Source organism: Manis pentadactyla, chromosome 14 (assembly GCF_030020395.1).
Source record: "Manis pentadactyla isolate mManPen7 chromosome 14, mManPen7.hap1, whole genome shotgun sequence".
In the NCBI taxonomy this organism is placed as follows: domain Eukaryota; kingdom Metazoa; phylum Chordata; class Mammalia; order Pholidota; family Manidae; genus Manis; species Manis pentadactyla.
In genome coordinates, this window is record NC_080032.1 from 17,352,577 (window position 1) to 17,370,732 (window position 18,156).

Sequence of the window (18,156 nt, forward strand, 5' to 3'; positions counted from 1 at the left end):
TTGTTTGGGAGATGTGGCCCTGTGGGCACACATCAAACGTTTTCGCTGCTCAGACCACCGAGGGCTGGCCTAATGTCTTTGAAGCTTTGGGCCACAGCTTACCTAAACAGCTAATTAAAATGAGATTTATTCACCATGAGCCCAGTCTGTGCTGCTCAAATGAAACTGACTGTTCCCAGCCACTGAGGGTGTCATCTAATTGGCAAGGTTAGGGCTCTTTCCCACCAGAGCATGGGCCAGAGAGTTCACCTGCTCTCCGCCTGGCTCCCAGGGTGCTGCGTGTGCAAAGTTGTGATTTTGCTCTTCTGGTGATGAGGGGTGCATATTATTAGCTGGTACAAACTTGCTCCTAGAAAGGACAGGTTGATTCCCCAGTCTAGCGGGGCTGCTAGATTGAGGGTCACTGCCCGGGGCACAGGTTTGGGATGGCCACCCAGTGTGGTCTGTGCAGGCAATGGAGGCAGGTGGCTCCCAAAGGCTAGTTATTTGCTGGACTAGTGAGTGTGTCCAGGAGCTCTCTGGCTCCACTCTCTGGTGGAGTACAGCCACCCCCGTTTCCTGGATGGGGCACCTCATCAGAAGCAGCTGAAGGCCAGTGATGTGTTTGTTCTGAAATTTGTTCCATGATAGGCCAGGTGATAAGTCAACAAATGCATGTTTAACAGCAGCCTTCCTCCTATGGGGAATTATCCCAGTGAGTAAGAGGAAATATGGGCAGAAATCAGTGCTAAGTCAAATATTTGGAGGACACTAAGTTAGCACCTTGAGGGCTTCAGGTGGTGAGTGGGCACCAGCTGGGAGGTGTTCTCAGCCAGCGGGATGGAGGGAGGGAGGTGAGGCCACCCTCCCACCCCTGCCCCATGTTTTCTACCCATTTGCCAGGAGTCAGGTTGAAGGTGGGCTCAAGACCTATACTACCATTATTACCAAGGAGAAAAGTTACCACACCTCAGCTTTGGGATGAGAATATGGCAGTTTGACACAAACACATCAATTTTGTAGGCTTACAAAAGGGTTTGTAATGGGAATCTGGGAGGCTCAGGGGGAGAGTTCTGCAGAAATGTTAAACATGAATTATGGATAAGGGAACACAGTAAGATAACAGCAGCTACCAATTTTGGCCAATCGCCCTCTTAGGGAGCAAGTTATTGTTAAGTTTTAACAAAACAGTTTCATTATTGTCTGGTCCAAGGGTCTGGAGAGTTCTTTCCTTTGCTAATGGGAGATAGGTCAAGTATGGTCTGACCCTGCCACCGAGCGGCTGAAACTGTCCCCACCTGCCTGTAGTTCTGGTGAAGTTGTCTGCAGCACTGAGCCCGGCCCGGAGCAACTTACGTGGGCTGGTACTTACAAACACAAGCTGCCTTGGCAAGGGTTTAGCCAGCACCTGCTTTGCAGGCTGTCCTCCCCACCCATGCGGTGACCTTGGGAAGGCCTTGGAGAGCTGAGTGGGAGGAGCCAGAGCTTCCAGCAGACTCCAGAGCATCAGTGTCGTCTTTGTCTCCAGGCTCCTCCAGAACCAAAGACAAGTGCCAGCAGGGGTTTGGCGGGGATGAACTCGACCCCAGGAGGAGGGACTCTGATGGGCTCATGGTGGCTGCTCATCCTTCTAATCCACACGTTGGCCAAGTCAGCAAGGGACTAAGTTCCAGTCTTTACCCCGAGACTGGTTCACAGGGCAGCCGTAGGTTGAGGGGGGTGCCAAGCAGCAGTGTGTGGCCACCTCCACCTTAGAGAAGTGACAAGGCAGTGTCCATCCCAGCACTGGGCAAGGGAAGGGAAGATGTGACAGGCTCAGCTTTCGGGGCTGGAGTGGGGCAGGCGCAGGTATGTGGCTGGGTTGGGGGGTGCTTTCCCTCTCTTCCTAGGGAAAAAGGTCCCCAGTGCAGAGCTGTCAAAAGCCTGCTGCCGGAAGCCCACGTTCAACATCAGAGGCTGAAAGCCGGCCCCACATGGCACCCGCTGGAGCCCAGTGAGAGGGAGTCTGCTGTCGCACATCAGAGGCAGCCCTGTCCAAATCGCTGCAGGCCCCTGCGGCCACAGCCAGGTAACCATCTGGCCTGACCGCGAGGGGTGAAGCGGGCAGCTCCGAGCAGCTCCCAGCACTGCAGCCTGGCCGGCCAGCACCATCAGCTTGTGGCGGCCGCAGCTGCTGCCCAGAGCACGGGCCCCAGGTCAGGGAGGCAGCGGCGCCCGTCTACGCCACTGCACGGGCCTGCTCCTGATGGCGAGGAGGCTGTGCCCTCACTGGGGGAAGCCACTTCTCCTCGGTGATGAGCTAAGTTGGTTTGTGGTGGCTGGTGTTTGTCACTGAAATGCAGAGTGGAGAGCATCATCCCCTTAAACAGAGGCCTCTACTTCTGCATGGGGTGTAGGGGTGGAGACAGGCTTTACCTTGGGGGTTGTCATCCCCTCTGAGAAAGGACCAGCACCCTGCCCTTAGGGAAATCCAGTGCTTCCTCTAATCAGCTGAAGCCCAGTAAGCCGGGGTCAGACTTCCTCCCGGTGGGGAAGGTGACATGGACTGAAAGCCAGTCTACTGTCAGGGACAGAATTGTCGGGGGCTGCAGTCTCCTTTGAGAGTCTGATGAAGGACAACCACGCTTCTCTCCAGAAAATGCCCTTATGCACGGTTTCTCATATAATTTTGTGGGTTTCTTGGGTCCTGGGCTAGGAACCCCTGTAGTGGTGATTCTGGGAGAAACTCAGCTGTAGACTGCAAATCCCCAGCAGGTGAGTTCCCCAGGGGCTGTGCTAGGGGACCATCTGACCAGGTGACAAGTAATAGGAGCAATAAATATTTAAAAAATTTAATATTAGAACCAACAAAAACAAAGTAGAAAGCAAAGTCATGTAGTGTTTTAAGACAAGACATGAGTATCTGAGTCTCTTCTGTCTTTAGGGAAGGTAGAGAGGGAAGGATTTGAGTAGAAGAGCTACAGAAGAAAAGGAGACACAGACATTGGTGAAGAAGCTCCCTCAAAATAACCGGCAGGGAGAAGGGTAAGGTGGGGTGAGCAGAACGGGTTACCTGGGCCAAGATATTTGTTTCTGGGTGAATGCTGGTTTAGGAAGGAACTCTGGTTCTTTCCCCATCAGGCGATTTCTCTAGGATATGAAGTTTACAGCAGAAACTCTGAGGTTGCTGTGCCTAGACACTGTGTCTGGGCCCCAAAAACACTCTTCACTAAATCTGGTAATTTTCATGAACCGGACATGTTATACACAAGTTGGAGGAAAAAAAATCCCTGAGCTCATAACATTTTACACTGGACCAAGCCGTTGGCAGCAAATAACATTTTGAAACTGTGTTTAATTTTTGTAAAATTTTCTGGATCTAAGTTCTTTGAAACTGATTATTTTTAATTGCTGCCAGGCTGGGAAGGGAGAATATACCTGCAAAAGAGGCTGTGAAATCAGGCTGGGAGGGACTCTTCTTGAGACTATACTTGACCAGTGGCCTTGCTGCAGTAAGACTGAGGGCTGAGGACCTCAGAGAGTGAGGTTCCTGGGGGCCAGACAAGGACAGTGGGCAAGCAGAACCCTCCATTTGCTGACTGCGGGTGAGCTTCACCTGTGAGGTGACTGGGTCGAAAGGGAGCAGAAGGCTGGCCTGGCAGAGCTGCCTTCCCAGGGAGTCTGAGCAGAAGCGCTGCTCCCTGGCTTTGGGGCCAGTCCCAGCTGTGGTTCCTCTGCCCTGTCTAGGTACATTTTTAATAACTGAATAGCTTAAGCAACTAGAAAACCTCCTCACACCTTCATAACTCCAAAGTTGGTGAGTAATAGAATGCGTTTTCCAATTTTATACACTTGCATATGGTAGAAAAGCTTCACTTTTCTCTTGGGTCAGTGTGGGCGGGTCATCCCCACACAGAGCGCATGGAGCCCCCAGTTATCTCATTTTCTCTTTCTGATAGTCCCTTATGCCTTCTTTATCAAGAGTTGTATGTCTTTTAAAAAACTGTGTGGCTTTATGATTAACTTTACTACTTGTTGGTTTTCTATTTCATTATTTGACTCCTCTGTCTGCTTTCTTTGGGCTATTACCTTTTTAAAAGCTTTCTAAGGTGACCACTCAGCCTTGTTATTTTCAGTCTGTTATTATTTTCTATTAAAGCCACAGCTTCCCTCAGTCCCACTCAGGCCTCCATCCCTGGGCTTGGATACCCAGTGCTTTCACTGTCACTGGTCTGGAGAGTTCCCTCTCTAAAACCAAGTGAATTCAGGTTTCCAGTGTGTATATGCTTTCATTCTTTTTGTTGATTTCTAATCTTAGTGCATTTGGGGTTGGAGTCACCGAATTTGGCCTGTATCCCATCCATCTTTGTGTTCTCCACACACAGTCATTTTTTGTGCATGGCCTACAAGCATTTGAGGAGGTATAAAATTCTACAGCTATTGGATCAAGACTGTAAATTCAGTAAATCCTTAGAAAGTTTAGCTTGTTTTTTTTTACTATTTTAATCTGATCACCTACTATGAGCATAGTTTTTTGTCCTTTTGTAGTTTAATCACATTTTTGCTTTGATATTTTGAAGGTTTAGGAGATGGCTGCTGCTCAGAGCATCTAAACCAAGAGTAATGCAAAGGTTTGCCCTTGTAATCCTTTGGAAATGGGAGCTTTGCTCAAACTGGACGGTTCTCGTGTTGTCCCGCTCAGCTGCTGTGGTTCAAGGTAAAGGTTCCTTTCACAGCTCTGCCTCTTCACACGCACAGTTTGCCAGAATCACCTGCCATCCTACTTGGAGGATGGCTATTTATTCAATGAATATGTAGAAAACATCTACTTTGTATCGCATATATAGACGCAACAGGAAACAAATTCATTAATGAAATAGTGTATAAATATATAATTATGACCATGGAAAAAACTGTGAGGAAAAGTAGCGCTAGTCCAGGTTTACACAGGGTAGTGGTGTCAAAGATGCCCACCCAGAGCCAGCTGCACAAGCTGGGTGGATATTGGGCCTTGCGAGGAAGCTTGGACACCAGCACATCCGAAGGCCCCCCGAGAGGAGAGGGTTGGAGACAGGCAGGACGGCCAGCAGGCCCAGAAGGGCTGTGGACAGCAGGAATGCCTCGGCGGGAGGCCTGCAGCAAGGCCCTGTGGTTTGGTACAGAGGGACTCGAGGAGGCGGCAGGGAAGTATAAACATGAGTCAGCGTGTGGTACTCAAAGCCCCAGGGGGCAGGGAACTGAGTGCCCAGGGAGAGAGACCAGAGTGGGGTGGAATTTCACCGGAAGTGGAGAAGCAGCTAAGGCAGTTCAGGGATGTGTGGGGTTGTCAGCTGGACCCTTCTCCAACCCCAAACATTTAAATCTGGTGCAGAGCTCCTCTGTAGATTTAAAATTTCTAATTTCTCCCAAATAAGGCTACTGTTCCCTAATTATCGTCACAGGGAAAAGCCAGTGCAAGGTCATAGTTGTAACCCGCCATGGCGTCACGGGATGAACGGCAGATGGGAAGAGCACTCTGAAAGGCCAACTGGTCCACTGCAAACGCATAGGCATGGATGAGCCCTCGGTGTCTAGAGAAAGCACAGATGGCGACAGGGTCAGCGCTGCGTTTCTGGCCCTCACCCCCTATGGCTTCTGTCTGTGCAGCCGGCATCTGCCTGAGACAGGACAATTCATTTTAAATACAGCCTGTGGGCCCACAGTGTGTCAGACACTCAGAATCCCCGGACTAGAGATAACCAGGTGACCAGGGAACTAAGTACTGGGAGGGGAGGCACCTAGGCCAGCAGGGAGGTGGGAAAGGTTAGCATCAGGGAAGGCCTGGCCAAGAGGCAGCTCAGAAACCAGGTCCAGAATCTAGTAAGAAAAGGCAGCCGAGTTGCCCAGAGGACTGAGCACAGGGATTTGCCATTGTTGCTAGGATTCTAGCCGTAACAGATCTCTCAGTCTCGGGTGCTGGGCAGGTGTGGCCCCCCCGCCAGGCTGCCATCCCGCAGAAGCAGTGAGCTGCTCTCGGGGAGGCGCTGAGCACGTGACGGGCTGATCTCACTCTAGTGCACCTCCAGGTGAGTTCCCAATTTCTAGGGAAAGAATGGCTGTGCCTGAGGGTAGATCCTATGGGGAAGGATATAGCACGAGGTTCTATTAGTAGACTCAAACTGGTTGTCTTTTTGGAACACCTACACATCCAACCCAGCCCAAGCCACTGACCTCCTGTGCGTGGTGAAGTTGTCCAGGTCGGCGCTGCGCACCACCCTCTCATAGGGCACGTTGGCCGTGATGAGGCTGTGGCTGTTAAAGGAGATGTGACGGACAGGGTGTCTGGAACAACAGGAGAGAACTCTTAAACGTAAGGCTCACCAAAACCGAGCACAGCCTGCATTTGCTGGCGCGGTCTCGGAACCTTAGCGCTGCTAGGACTCTGGAACCCTCCAAAGCTTTTCTTTTACAAGGAGGGGTGGTGTCTTGCTTCAGTTACAGAAGCTAGTTTGAGCAGGGCCACCACTCTCTGTAAACTAGTCTGAACGCCCCTTATGCACTTGGGGTTGACTGCCCCAACAACTTGGTGTGTTCTGGACATAAAGGACACACTCAACTGGAGACAGTTCAGCGGCATGCAGGGGAGAACAGTCTCATTTCTAACTACTTTGCCTTGGACAAGTCACCATAGCTCTCCAAGCCAGGTTCCCCATCTGCAGGGTGTGAGGGTGATGGTATATTTAGTGGTGAGATCCATAAAAAGCCCCCAGTTCTAAACTCCCAGGGCTACAAATGACATATGTACTCTGGCTTGTGAGAGCATGTTCAGAAAATCTTGGAATGAAATGGCTTGAAATCCACGCAGTAAAGGGTTTTGTTCATTCTAAACACTTTTATCCACTGTCTCCTGTGGTCACAGCACTGACCCGGGAGACACAGGATAAAAAAGATGTCTAAATGCAAGCAGATGGCTACCATCAGAGAAGTCCTAACTAGTTCAGAAGCTAAGACACATTCCTGAAAGATATACCCAGTGTTTCTAGAGCGCAAGAGATGCTATCAGCCACAAAGATGGGACACAGAATTTAGCACTTGGGAGGAGGGGCAGCAGGTGCCACCCTGGGCTGCAAGGCCCTTCAGAAGGCCAGTGGTTGGCAAAGGAGGGGTGAGGGAGTAAGAATGGAAGGCACGGGGTGGACGTGACAAGGGGGGAGCAGGCTGAGGAAGGAGAGGTCAGGACTCAGTCCTGGCTTGTACCTGGCTGACTGGTGGTACCACTGACATACAGGGGAGAGCTGGCTGAGCCCTGGGAAGTGACAGCCGGACCAGAGCTCAGGAGAGAATTGGCAGTACACACTGGCAGGCGAGGACCTGAGCGACCGAGGCAGCAGCCTCATTCTGGTGAAAGCAGTGACAAGCCCCTGAGCCAGGCTGAGAGGGATGGGCATTACAAGCAAGCCAGGGGTATGAATGCTGCCACAGCATGGCAGTTCTGGGAGGATCTGATTTAACCCTGGCTTCGCCTGTGTGACCTGAGGGAGCACAGATTTTCAGGGAGAGAAAAATGAGGTCTGCTGCAGAGCAGGCCTCATGGCCCAGGAGCTGCCAGAAACTGAAAGGGGGGAGAGTTCAATCCCCTGGGCGTGAGCTGCAGTGGGAGCTGCCCTAGAGGAGGTTGGGCAGCTCTTTAAAACACAAGGTGTTCCTTAAAGGCATGTATTTCTGGGATTCTGATATGTGGAATTTTAGTTGGCGTTTGGCACCACCTGGTGACAACTCGGTGCATCACCACCGAACGTGCCCTGCTCAGGTCAGGCTGCCTCAGCTCTGAAGGACCAAGAGCAAGCCGGGAAATGTTTAACCAGGTAGGCCCCCTTAATATAAGGATCTACCTCTGTGAAGCCAGCTGCCTGTGCTTGGGGTAATAGTTGTCTCTTGAATATTAGGAGGAATTTGTAATTTCAACTTTAGTTGAAGCCTGAATACTTTCAGTCCTAAGTGCGCCCTTCGAGACAGTATAAGCAAAGTCCAGGAAATGGGCAGAAAGTCAATCACGCATGGTGAGAGGCTGGAGCACAGGACGGTGGGCCTGGGCCAGCCCTGCCTCCCGCCTGCAGTGCCCGTCATTGGGTGCCACATCATGGTCTCTACCAGAGCTGGGGATGAATTATGGCAGCTTTAACAAAGTCAGAGAGGGGAACTGCCTTTTCATTGACCAGCTCCACTTCTGAGCCTCCGTTTCCTCACCTGGAAAGTGGACACAGCAGCTAGCTCACAGTGCCGCATGGACAGCATTTAGCTCAGTGCCTGGCTCAGAGGGTGACAGCTATTACTAAAAAGACCTAAGGAGCAGCCATACCTAGAATGCACTTCCCACAGCTTCTGGTTCATCCGATAATCCCACACAGAGACCAGGCCTTCCTCGCCTCCACTGACAACTTTCCAGTCGTCCATCTGGACTGCAGAGACTCCAAGTTGGTGGGCAGAGAGCAGCAGGGCGGTTCTGTCTGTGCGGAGGTCATGGATCCTCACCCTGCATGCCCAAGGTGAGCACAGAGAGGCAAAGTGGGGTCGGTTAAAGCCTGAGTTGACAGATCCCCCCTTGGTTGTGCCGGCATACGCACGGTGATCCCATGAAAATGGAGAACATTTAATCCTTGGTTGCAAACATCTAAATATTGCCATAGAAGTTTTATCTCCTTACTAATATACTGTGACAGGAGGCTAAGACAGAATAGAAATGAACTAGTGCAGAATACCCACAAGTGTTTAACCAGAATGACTTAAAAGCACACAGTACAAGACAGACTCAGGACAAATACAGTAGCTGCCCTCTCACTGTATCTGCTCCACCGGGAAGACACCCGCCCTGGCCACGAGCTCCACCTGGCCCTGTGCCTCCTCCGCAGGCTGTCCCACTGGTGGGTCTGCCCCCCCAGCATGGTCACGTGCTGGTGGTATAACATTCTGTTAAGGGTAAGCTGTCATTCAACTATGCTTGTTAATCAACAGCAGTCCAAACCCTGACCTGGTTGGGAACATAATAGTTCCTGTTTTAAGTTCATTACCATCTTGCTGAAATTTGGAAAGGGAATGTGCCCATAGTTGACTAAGTATAAAAGAATTGCGGTAAGAGTATGTGGACACTGGGCAGTCACTTATCTAAAAGTTTTGAAATAATTAGTTGCCCTATAATAATCTGAACCTCTTTGAAGACTACTTGTTATCCAAGTATATGCTGAGCTCTCACACAGGGATAAATCAGAGGGTGAGACTGAAATCTCTTACCCCGTAGAAACACCAATGTTGTTCCTGAAATAAGCCACAAGAGCTAAAAGTAAACGAGGCAAAATTTCAGATGAATGTCAAGGCCCCACCATCTAGCAGGGGAGCTGGACAGACATAATGTTCATGTGCTGTGATTGTAAACATTTTTGTGTCTGGCAAAAATACAGTGAGAAGAGATGATCTGAAACACATTCTATGTCCTGAACTTTAGTTATGAGTGTGCACACACGAATCCATTTTTATAGTTCTGAGAGACAATTATTTTGAACCTAGCTTACCTACCAAGTTGGAAAGTATAGTTGAGACTTTTTTTTTTAATATAAAAGGACTCAAAGTAAGTTACCTGTGGCTACTCTAAAAGAGAATGGGGTATCAACATACTGGAAGAACTGGCAGTTGCTGACAGACAGCTTAGGAAAGACCTAATGTGTCTGTTGGTCAGGACAAAGCTAGCTATTAACAATTACTCCAAATGGATCACCAAGTAAAACTTAATATATGCTACACATAAAAGGCACATTTGTAAGTAACAAGAAGAAAGGTGACAATTTTAATACCCTAAAAGGTAGATTTCAGGGTGAAAAGCTTTAGATGAGAGTACTTTATCATGATAAAGAAGAGTACATACAGCTCACTAAGTGTTTGGTGAGATTTGTTTAGAAAAATTTCAAACTACATGGACCCAATTAATTTTTTGTAGATTTTTTTTAGTAATTCAGTTTCTTTGGTCATTGTAATCTATTGAGGTATGAGTTGATTTTTTAAATCTCCAAATTTGAAAACCTAGATGAATAAATGACCTCCTAGGAAGACAAGAATTATCAACGCTGGCCCCCAGGGGTAGAAAATCCAAGCAGATAAAGCAACAAGGAGCAACAGTCCCTGCAAAAATAAGAACAAGTGAAATTGGTCAACCTGGAAGGACAGCCCGCAGGGCTGTGCACACTGTTCCACAGCCCAGGGAAAGGAGGAGAGCTTCCCACATCCTGAGTACCACCAGCAGCCCCACAAGGAGAACCCGGTGAGAGCAGGCTAGATCTGTGTTAAGAACCAAACAGAATATTAACAGAAGCCACAGCAATATGCTATCAATAGGCAGACTCCCTCTAGGGTGCCCAGTTCACCATGTTACTGTAAGAAAAACCACGTGGTCATTTCCCTGGAGGCTGAAGGAAATTTGGTGGGATGTAACATTTACTCCTAATTAAAAGCCTTTATGAAATAGTGATCTGCTTTCATTACTATTTCACATTGTTAAAAAAAAAAAAAGATACAATTAGACAAATGAGAGGTGGATGAATTTATCATTAGGGATGACAGTCATAATTCAGAATCAAATGTAAATTAATGTGTTAAGATCCATAGCTGCCTTATGCACAAATACTTGTTCTAAAAATGTAAGAAAAGATCCCACTTATTATTATAGCAATTAAATACCTTTTAACAACTTTCTCAGCTTGGAGCTCTACCATATAAAAATCACATCAAAATAAATTACAGAGGGCTTGAAGAATTAACAACAAAAATATTCAAAATAGGGAAGGTCTTTCTTAACATAAAAAAACCCAGAAGTCAATTTTCTAAACATAAAAAACCCCAGAAGTTAGAAAGGAAAATATTGATAACTCTATATAAAAGTATATGTTTGCTTTCCCCGCATGGGGGGAAAAATCACTAAGTCAAGGTAAATGATAATCTGGGGAAAATGTCTGCAACAGAGAAGACTAATTTGTAAAAAAAAAAAAAAAAAAAATTCCTTCAAATTGATAAAGATTGACAAACCAATATTAAAATGAGAGAGAAGAAAAGAAAAACCAATTCACAGAAAAAGAAACAGTAATGGCTTCTAAACATGTGTGAGATGGTCACGCATAACGAGAGAAATTACAAAATAAAAGTGCAATGCGATACCACTTGTCACCTGTCTTCCCAGCAGAGAAAAGTGTGGTGGTGTCTTCTGACACCCATGCTGGTGAGGCTGGGATACACAGGTATTTTGTGTGGCTGATGTGAGCACAAATCCCTCTTTGGGGAATGCTTGGCAAAATCCAACAAAACAATAAATGTTCCTTACTGTTGACCTAGCAATTCTGCTTCTAGGAATTTATCTAGATATATGTATAAATTTAATATATGTATAAACACACATGTACATACAAGGCCATTAATCAACAACACAGTTTTTAGTAGCAAAAGATGGGGCTTTTGTTTCAGACAACTTGTTGACCCTTCCACTGAAAAGCACTTAATACTGCTAGATAAAATGTAACATCCTTTTAAACGCACTGCTGAGCTCACAAAATAAGTGACTTCCTCAGGGCCAAGCTGAAAACCAGCCTGGAGAGCTTGAGCTCCAAGTTCAGTTGCCTGTACACATGCGTGGTGGGTGAGCTGGTGGCAGGTGCCAATCTCAGGAACGAACGGGTTTGGATCTTAGCAAAACATAGTGGCAAGATTGTAAGACTTGGGCCCACCCAAAGGGGAATGGGACACTGAGGTTTCTATAAATGAAAACATGATCCCAGGAATTAAATTCATTAGATAGAAGACTTTGTGAATTAGATGATAAATCTAAAAATTATCTAGAATGGAACAGAGAGGTAAACACAGGGAAAACAAAGGAGGGGTTAAAAAACATTAAGGACAGAAGGGGACAGTTTGGCATTCCAGAAGGTGAACAAAGAAACAATATTCAGAGAGTTAATGGCTGGTATTTTTCCAGAATTAATGAAAGACATGTTTACTCACACAATGGCACTAATCAGAATAAACAAATACATCTCTAAGAGTATTGTGAGAGAATGCAAAAGACAAGAGGGCCTAAAAGCAACCTGAGGAAGAAAGATATTACCTATTAAGGAATGATTATTAGACTGACAACATTTCAGTGGTCATGACTCTGAATGACTCGATGTGGAAGGCACAATTAACTAGCTTCATCGACTGAGTGCAAGTTAAAGTGATTACAGTGCGTCCATACTGGGGATTGGCGCAGTCATGAGAATGGGCAGATCTGTCCCAACTGTGGGTGGCCGCTGCCCCTGTGAAGAGCAGCAGCGCATGGGCCCAGGGGAACGGGCCGAGCTCTGTGGCCTGCGCTGTGTGTGCACAGACACCCTGGAGGGCAGGGGCTGCTAAGCAGGATGACCGGGCCGCTGGGGAAGACTCCCAGGAGACCTCCACCCTTTATAATCCTTTTGCTTTTGAAAGTATAGGTTACCTGTTTAAAGTAAAAGCAAAAAATTTTAAAGATAAAACTCTGAAAGGACATACTTGAATTGGTCACAGCAGTTACCTTGGGGAGTATGGCAACAGAAGACTGAGGGAATAAAGGTGGCCGTTGCTGCCATATTATTTAGAAATGAGGGCTCATTCAGGGCTGGCAGGGGCACCAGGGGCCTTCCCACCTTCCCTGGGCACGCTGTTTCTATTTTTTACATTTTTTTTTATTAAGGTATCATTGATATACACTCTTATGAAGGTTTCACTTGAAAAACAATGTGGTCACTACAGTCACCCATATTATCAATTCTCCCCTATACCCCATTGCAGTCACTGCCCATCAGGGTAGTTAGATGCCACAGAGTCCCTACTTGCCTTCTCTGTACTCCACTGTCTTCCCCGTGACCCCCCCGACACCGTATGTGCTAATCATGATACCCCTCAGTCCCCTTCACCCTCCCCCACCCCTCCCCTTTGGTAATTGCTAGTCCCTTCTTGGAGTCTGTGGTCACGCTGTTTCTTAAATTGGGTGGTGGACGCACGGGCAGTGCTTTAAGCTGTACACTTACTTTACATACATGCCTTTCTGGATGCTTTTTTCATTTTAGAAATATGTAGTTCTAGAGCACAGAGAGAGCCGTTGATTCTTCCTGGCTACATGTAACCAACTAGGCGACGCGGATTAATTAAGAGCTCTGCTATACTGTGTGCCATTCAGTCCCCACTTCCTGTGAGGGAGCCGGGACTAGAGATGCAGAGAGCACCAGACAGTCATCGAAAACAAAGGTCCCCCTCTGTCAGCACTGAGACACACTCATCTTTAGGCATTTGTGGGTAAAGGAAGCGAGACCAGCTATAAATGCTGTAAAAGGAATTCAGTAGGCTACAGCTGCACTGCTTAGCAATGGGAACTTGAAAAGGATGGGGAGAAAGACCGTTTTAGCTCAAGTACTTTTTAGCACATATTTGGTTAATAAGGGTGTTTTGCTGTGTTGAGTTTCATAAAGAGCTCCTCTGTTGAATATTTATACTCCATAATTTACAGTTTGGCTGTTGAGGAGACAAAGGCACACACACATTTGGTCCAGAAGTTCAAAGTTTGCCATCTGTTTTCCTATTGTATTTAGATATCAGCATGGATGGCTCCAAACAAAATAAACAAATACACCAAAAGATTCAGTGTTTGTGTATTTTTTTATCAGTAAGGAAAACAAAAATGGGCCAAAAAAGACTTGAACTTCTCCCCACAGGAAAAACCGTTGTATGGCATCTCCTTAGAGAGGCGTCACTCTGGTTTCTTGTAGACAGACAGAAACAGCAAACACCACAGTGTACAAGTCCACAGGAGCCATTCAAATTCACATTAAGAAACCGGTGTCTGCCTTGAACATCTGACAGTGGGCAACACCAACCGGAACGGCTGCGTACCTTGGCAAAGCCTGCAACCTCAGCTCTCAGACCAAACGCTCGACATGGGGGAACAGGTAGCCAGCAACTGGGCACAAAGATGTGCCAAGACAACTGATTCCAGGGACAAAAAGCAGCCAATGGTAGATATTGTGAATTCCTATCTAGTGAGTATTGCATCAACTTTGCCCATTGAAAAGAAAAATAATTGGTCCAAAAGCTGTAATTGTATTATGTTTAATATTCATGGTTGGGTTTGGAGGGCTGTTCCAACACTCCCTCTCTCCAGCCCCTCTCTAATGAAAATCACACCATAGGATCCTGCTCTAGCCCGCCAATTAAAATAAAAGACACCAGCACCTTCCAAAGACTCCAACAGAGGAGCATCCATCTGACAGGCAGGAAAACGTGCTGGAACTGAGAGGGAGGCACGCTCTGGTTGGTCCTGTGCTAAGAGCTTTGAATAACTTATAACACTTGCAGATGGAACAGATACAACATTTACGCCCCACTCACTCTCTCGCTAGCAGCAGGCAGCGGTACCAGAGGCACACCACAACTTTACATTTGTCAGGGCAAGAAGTAAGCTCTGAGACTCTTTAATTGGGGGTCACAACTCGGGAATTGCCTCCCATTGGCCTGGATTAAATCACTGCATATAATAAGGCAAACTGTATTTGAAGGCAAAGATGAGGTCTGTTCAGACTCTGGCTTGGCAGTTTCGCTAAGCACCTGACCTCCAGCTATATTTTCCTCCAGAAAATAAAGGGAACAAGCAAGAATGTGTTAAAATGAGTCTTTTTTTCTAAATGGCCAAATTAATCAAGAAAACTAACATTTTAAAAATAAGGAAATCAATACATGATTCCATTTTGTCTCAATGAACTGGGGCTATTGAAGAGGATTTAAAATACAACCCTATATGCCCAAATCAATAGCTTTATTTGTATAGCATTGGTGCTGGCCTTCAGTGAATGACTCATTTTAAACAGCAACTAGAAAAATATGTATTTTCAGGTAGAACTGCCCAGTTTAATCCAACCAGGCTATGTTTAGAGCACTCTGTATATTGCCCATAAAGAGAACTAAGCCCCTCAGACTGATCATTCAACTTTTCTACTAGCCCTGTTTTCTCAGCTGGGCCAGGATTACGTGGTCCTGAAGGGCTCTCCTAGACAATATTCTATGATCCACTATGATCCACAAGCTGGCCTTGATACTTACTACCTGTGGACAATGATGATGATGATGTATATAAGACCAAAATAAGAAGGCACGTGATCCCAAGTTGGAAATATGGAGACATTAGCTTACTTTAATATCCTTTTAAATTTTAATCAGATGAGTATATCTAGAATAATTCCTCTATTTTATGGCAACTGATTTTCAACAGTGGTGCCAAGACAATTCAATGAGGAAAGAATAGTCTTTTCAACAGAGAATGCTGGGACAATGGGACATCCACACAAAAGAATGAGGCCAGACTCCCACCTCACACCATCTACAGAAATTAACTCCACAGGCATCACAGTCCAATGTAAAGCCACAACTGTAAGAATTCTTTGAAGAAAACATAGGAGTAAGTCTTTGTGACCATAGGTTAGGAAACTGCTTCTTCAATTAGACACCAACAGCACAAGTGAAAAGGAAAATACAGATAAACTGAACTTCATCAAAATTAAACACTTTTGTGCTTCAAGGGATACCATCAAGAGAGTGAACAGATAACCCACAGAATGGGAGAAAATATTTACAAATCATATCTGATAAGGGATGGGTATCCAGTATATGTAAGGACCTCTTTACAAGTCAGTCAGTACAAAGACAACCCAATTAAAAAATCGGCCAAGGACCTGAATGGACATTTACCCAAAGAGGCCTAAAAGTGCATCAACATCATGAGCTATCAGGGGAATGAAAATCAAAACCACACTGAGATACCAGCTCACACCCATCAGGATGGCCACAGTCATGGACAATAGCAGTACCGGTGAGGATGTGGAGAAGTTAGATCCCTCACACACTGCTGGTAGAAACGTAAATGGTACTGGCAGTACCACTTTGAAAAAGAGTGTGGCAGTCCTGAAATAGTTAAACACGGAGTTACCATATAACCCAGCAATTCTCCTAGGCATGTACCCAAGAGAACTGAAAACAGACTTCTACACAAACATTTTAACTTTAGTTGACAGCAGCATTATTCATAATAGACAAAAAGTAGAAACAACTCAAATGTTTAACTGGTAAATGAATGTGTCATATATCCATATAATGGAATATTATTTGTCCATAAAAAGGAATGAAGCAGTGATTCGTGTTACAACACAGGTCTGTCTCAGAAACATGCTAAGTGGATCACAAAAGGTCATATGTTATATGATTCTATTTATATGAAATGTCCAAAACAGACAGATGGAAAGAAGCAGAAAGTGGATTAATGTTTGCCCAGAGCTTAGGGCTGGGGGTAAATAGCAGGACCTGCTAATGGGCACAAAGTTGTGTCTGGGGTGATGAAAATATTCCGAAATGTATTTGATGATGGCTGTACAACTTTTTGAACTTTACACTGAATTATACAATTTAAATTGATGAATTAATTGTAGGTATATAAATTTTATCTTGAAGCTGCTAAAAATTCAAAAAATAAATGAGATTACAGGGGAAAAAGCAGTGGGATTTGTTTGTTTAGTGAATGTTGCCTTGGCAACCCACTAGCAACCTGACATAGGCCCTTACCCCCAACTCTTACTTTGAGTTTCCACAGCAGAGCACTGATAAGCTTCTTCATTCTAGATCCCTGATTTTACTGGACAGGAATGAGCAGGTCACAGGTGAGAAGACTGAGCACAACAGAATGAGAAGGGGCCTCATAATAAGGCCTTGGCTGCCAACTACACTACTCAATGAAATATTTAAACAAAGCGGGAGTTCTGATAATGGCTAAGATGGAGTAAGCCCACTACTGCCTCTGTCTTCTGCTAACTACAATCGAAAGCAAATACCTAGGGACTCTGGGGGGCTAACTCAACGGTGGTTTGTGGTGGAAGTGGCCATCTGGAAAAATGGGTTTCCCATTGTGTCCCCTCTTTTCTCTCACAGCCTTGCCATGTGATGGTCCAGGAGGTAAAAAGAAGCACCATCTGTTTGAAGAGTCAAGGAAAGGAGCCCATGTAGTCCAAAGAATGGGAATGTGGTGGTCCATGTGGGATTTTCCTTCTCTCTGTGACTTTGCCCCAAAGGCAGTCCCCAGTCACAGAGCTGCACAACAGCAGTGAATGTATGGAGGTAAGTAAAACTCTGAGAGAAACCCCATCTTCTAGTCAGAGGCCCAGGGAAAGGAGCCCCCAAAGGCCAGAAAGCATAGGGATGAAGAGGGGAAGAAACTGGAGACTCATCTCTGAGCTATGCAGGACAGATCCAAAGTAGTAGAGCAAGGCTCTGAGGACCCAATTAAGATTTAAACCACTGCCATCTCAGATGGACTACCACTGAGTGGCACATATGCAGGACAGAGCCAGAGAAGCAAAGCAAAAGCTTTGGAAATTGAACTGACACTGGAATCACCACCAACAGAAGGTAGACAGAATTTGCAGTCTGAGCCTAACTAGAGTGACTGCCTGTTTAAAAAAACCGAAAGTTCAATGTTCTCCAGAAGACTGTATAACAGGGTCCAAAGCAGACACAACATAATATTCAAAATGTCTAGGATATAATCCAAAATAACTTGACATACTCCCACCCTCCAAAAAAACCCAGGAAAATGTGACCCATTCTCAAGGGAAAAAACAATCAACATACGTTATCCCTAAAATAACCCAGATTTTGGGAACCATCAATGATTTTAAAGGAGCTATTATAACTATATTCCATGAGGTAAAGGTAAAATGATAAGAATTATATTCTCAGCAGAAGAACTGAAGGGAAATTTTGAACCAAAAAAATAGGAAGTCTGAAATTCACTAGATGAGCTCAATAGCAGAATGGAGATGACAGGAAATTCTGTGAGTGAACTTGAAGTTAAATCAATAGATATTATGGAATCTGAAGAACAGAAAGTTTAGAGAAGAAAATGAACAGAGCTTCAGTGACCTGTACGACAGTATCTGACACATGACTGCAGTCCCAGAATTCTCCCAGAGGAGAAGGGATGAGAGCAGAAAAAATATATGCAGAAATAATGGCTGAAAACTTCCCAAATTCGGTGGGAGACATAAATTTTTAGACTCTAAATCCTCAGTGAACCCAAACAGAGGTTAAACTAAACAATGTGGTCTATTTTTTGCTGACATTTTCTTGGTAACC

The 18,156-nt window shown here is 45.8% G+C and overlaps 1 protein-coding gene across 2 annotated transcripts in view; it reads right to left on the reverse strand.

The window, feature by feature from the left end:
- Positions 1-2,796: 2,796 nt before the first annotated feature.
- The window catches only part of FBXW8 (F-box and WD repeat domain containing 8), a 128,460-nt gene continuing 113,100 nt past the window's right edge, over positions 2,797-18,156 (reverse strand). For both annotated transcript variants that reach the window (XM_036929516.2, XM_036929517.2), the window contains exons 9-11: positions 8,297-8,470; positions 6,169-6,279; positions 2,797-5,528 (exon numbers count right to left, since the gene is read on the reverse strand). In XM_036929516.2, coding sequence (XP_036785411.1) covers positions 5,384-5,528; positions 6,169-6,279; positions 8,297-8,470 — 430 coding nt within the window. In that variant the 3' untranslated portion in view covers positions 2,797-5,383. The remainder of the gene's footprint in view (positions 5,529-6,168; positions 6,280-8,296; positions 8,471-18,156) is intronic.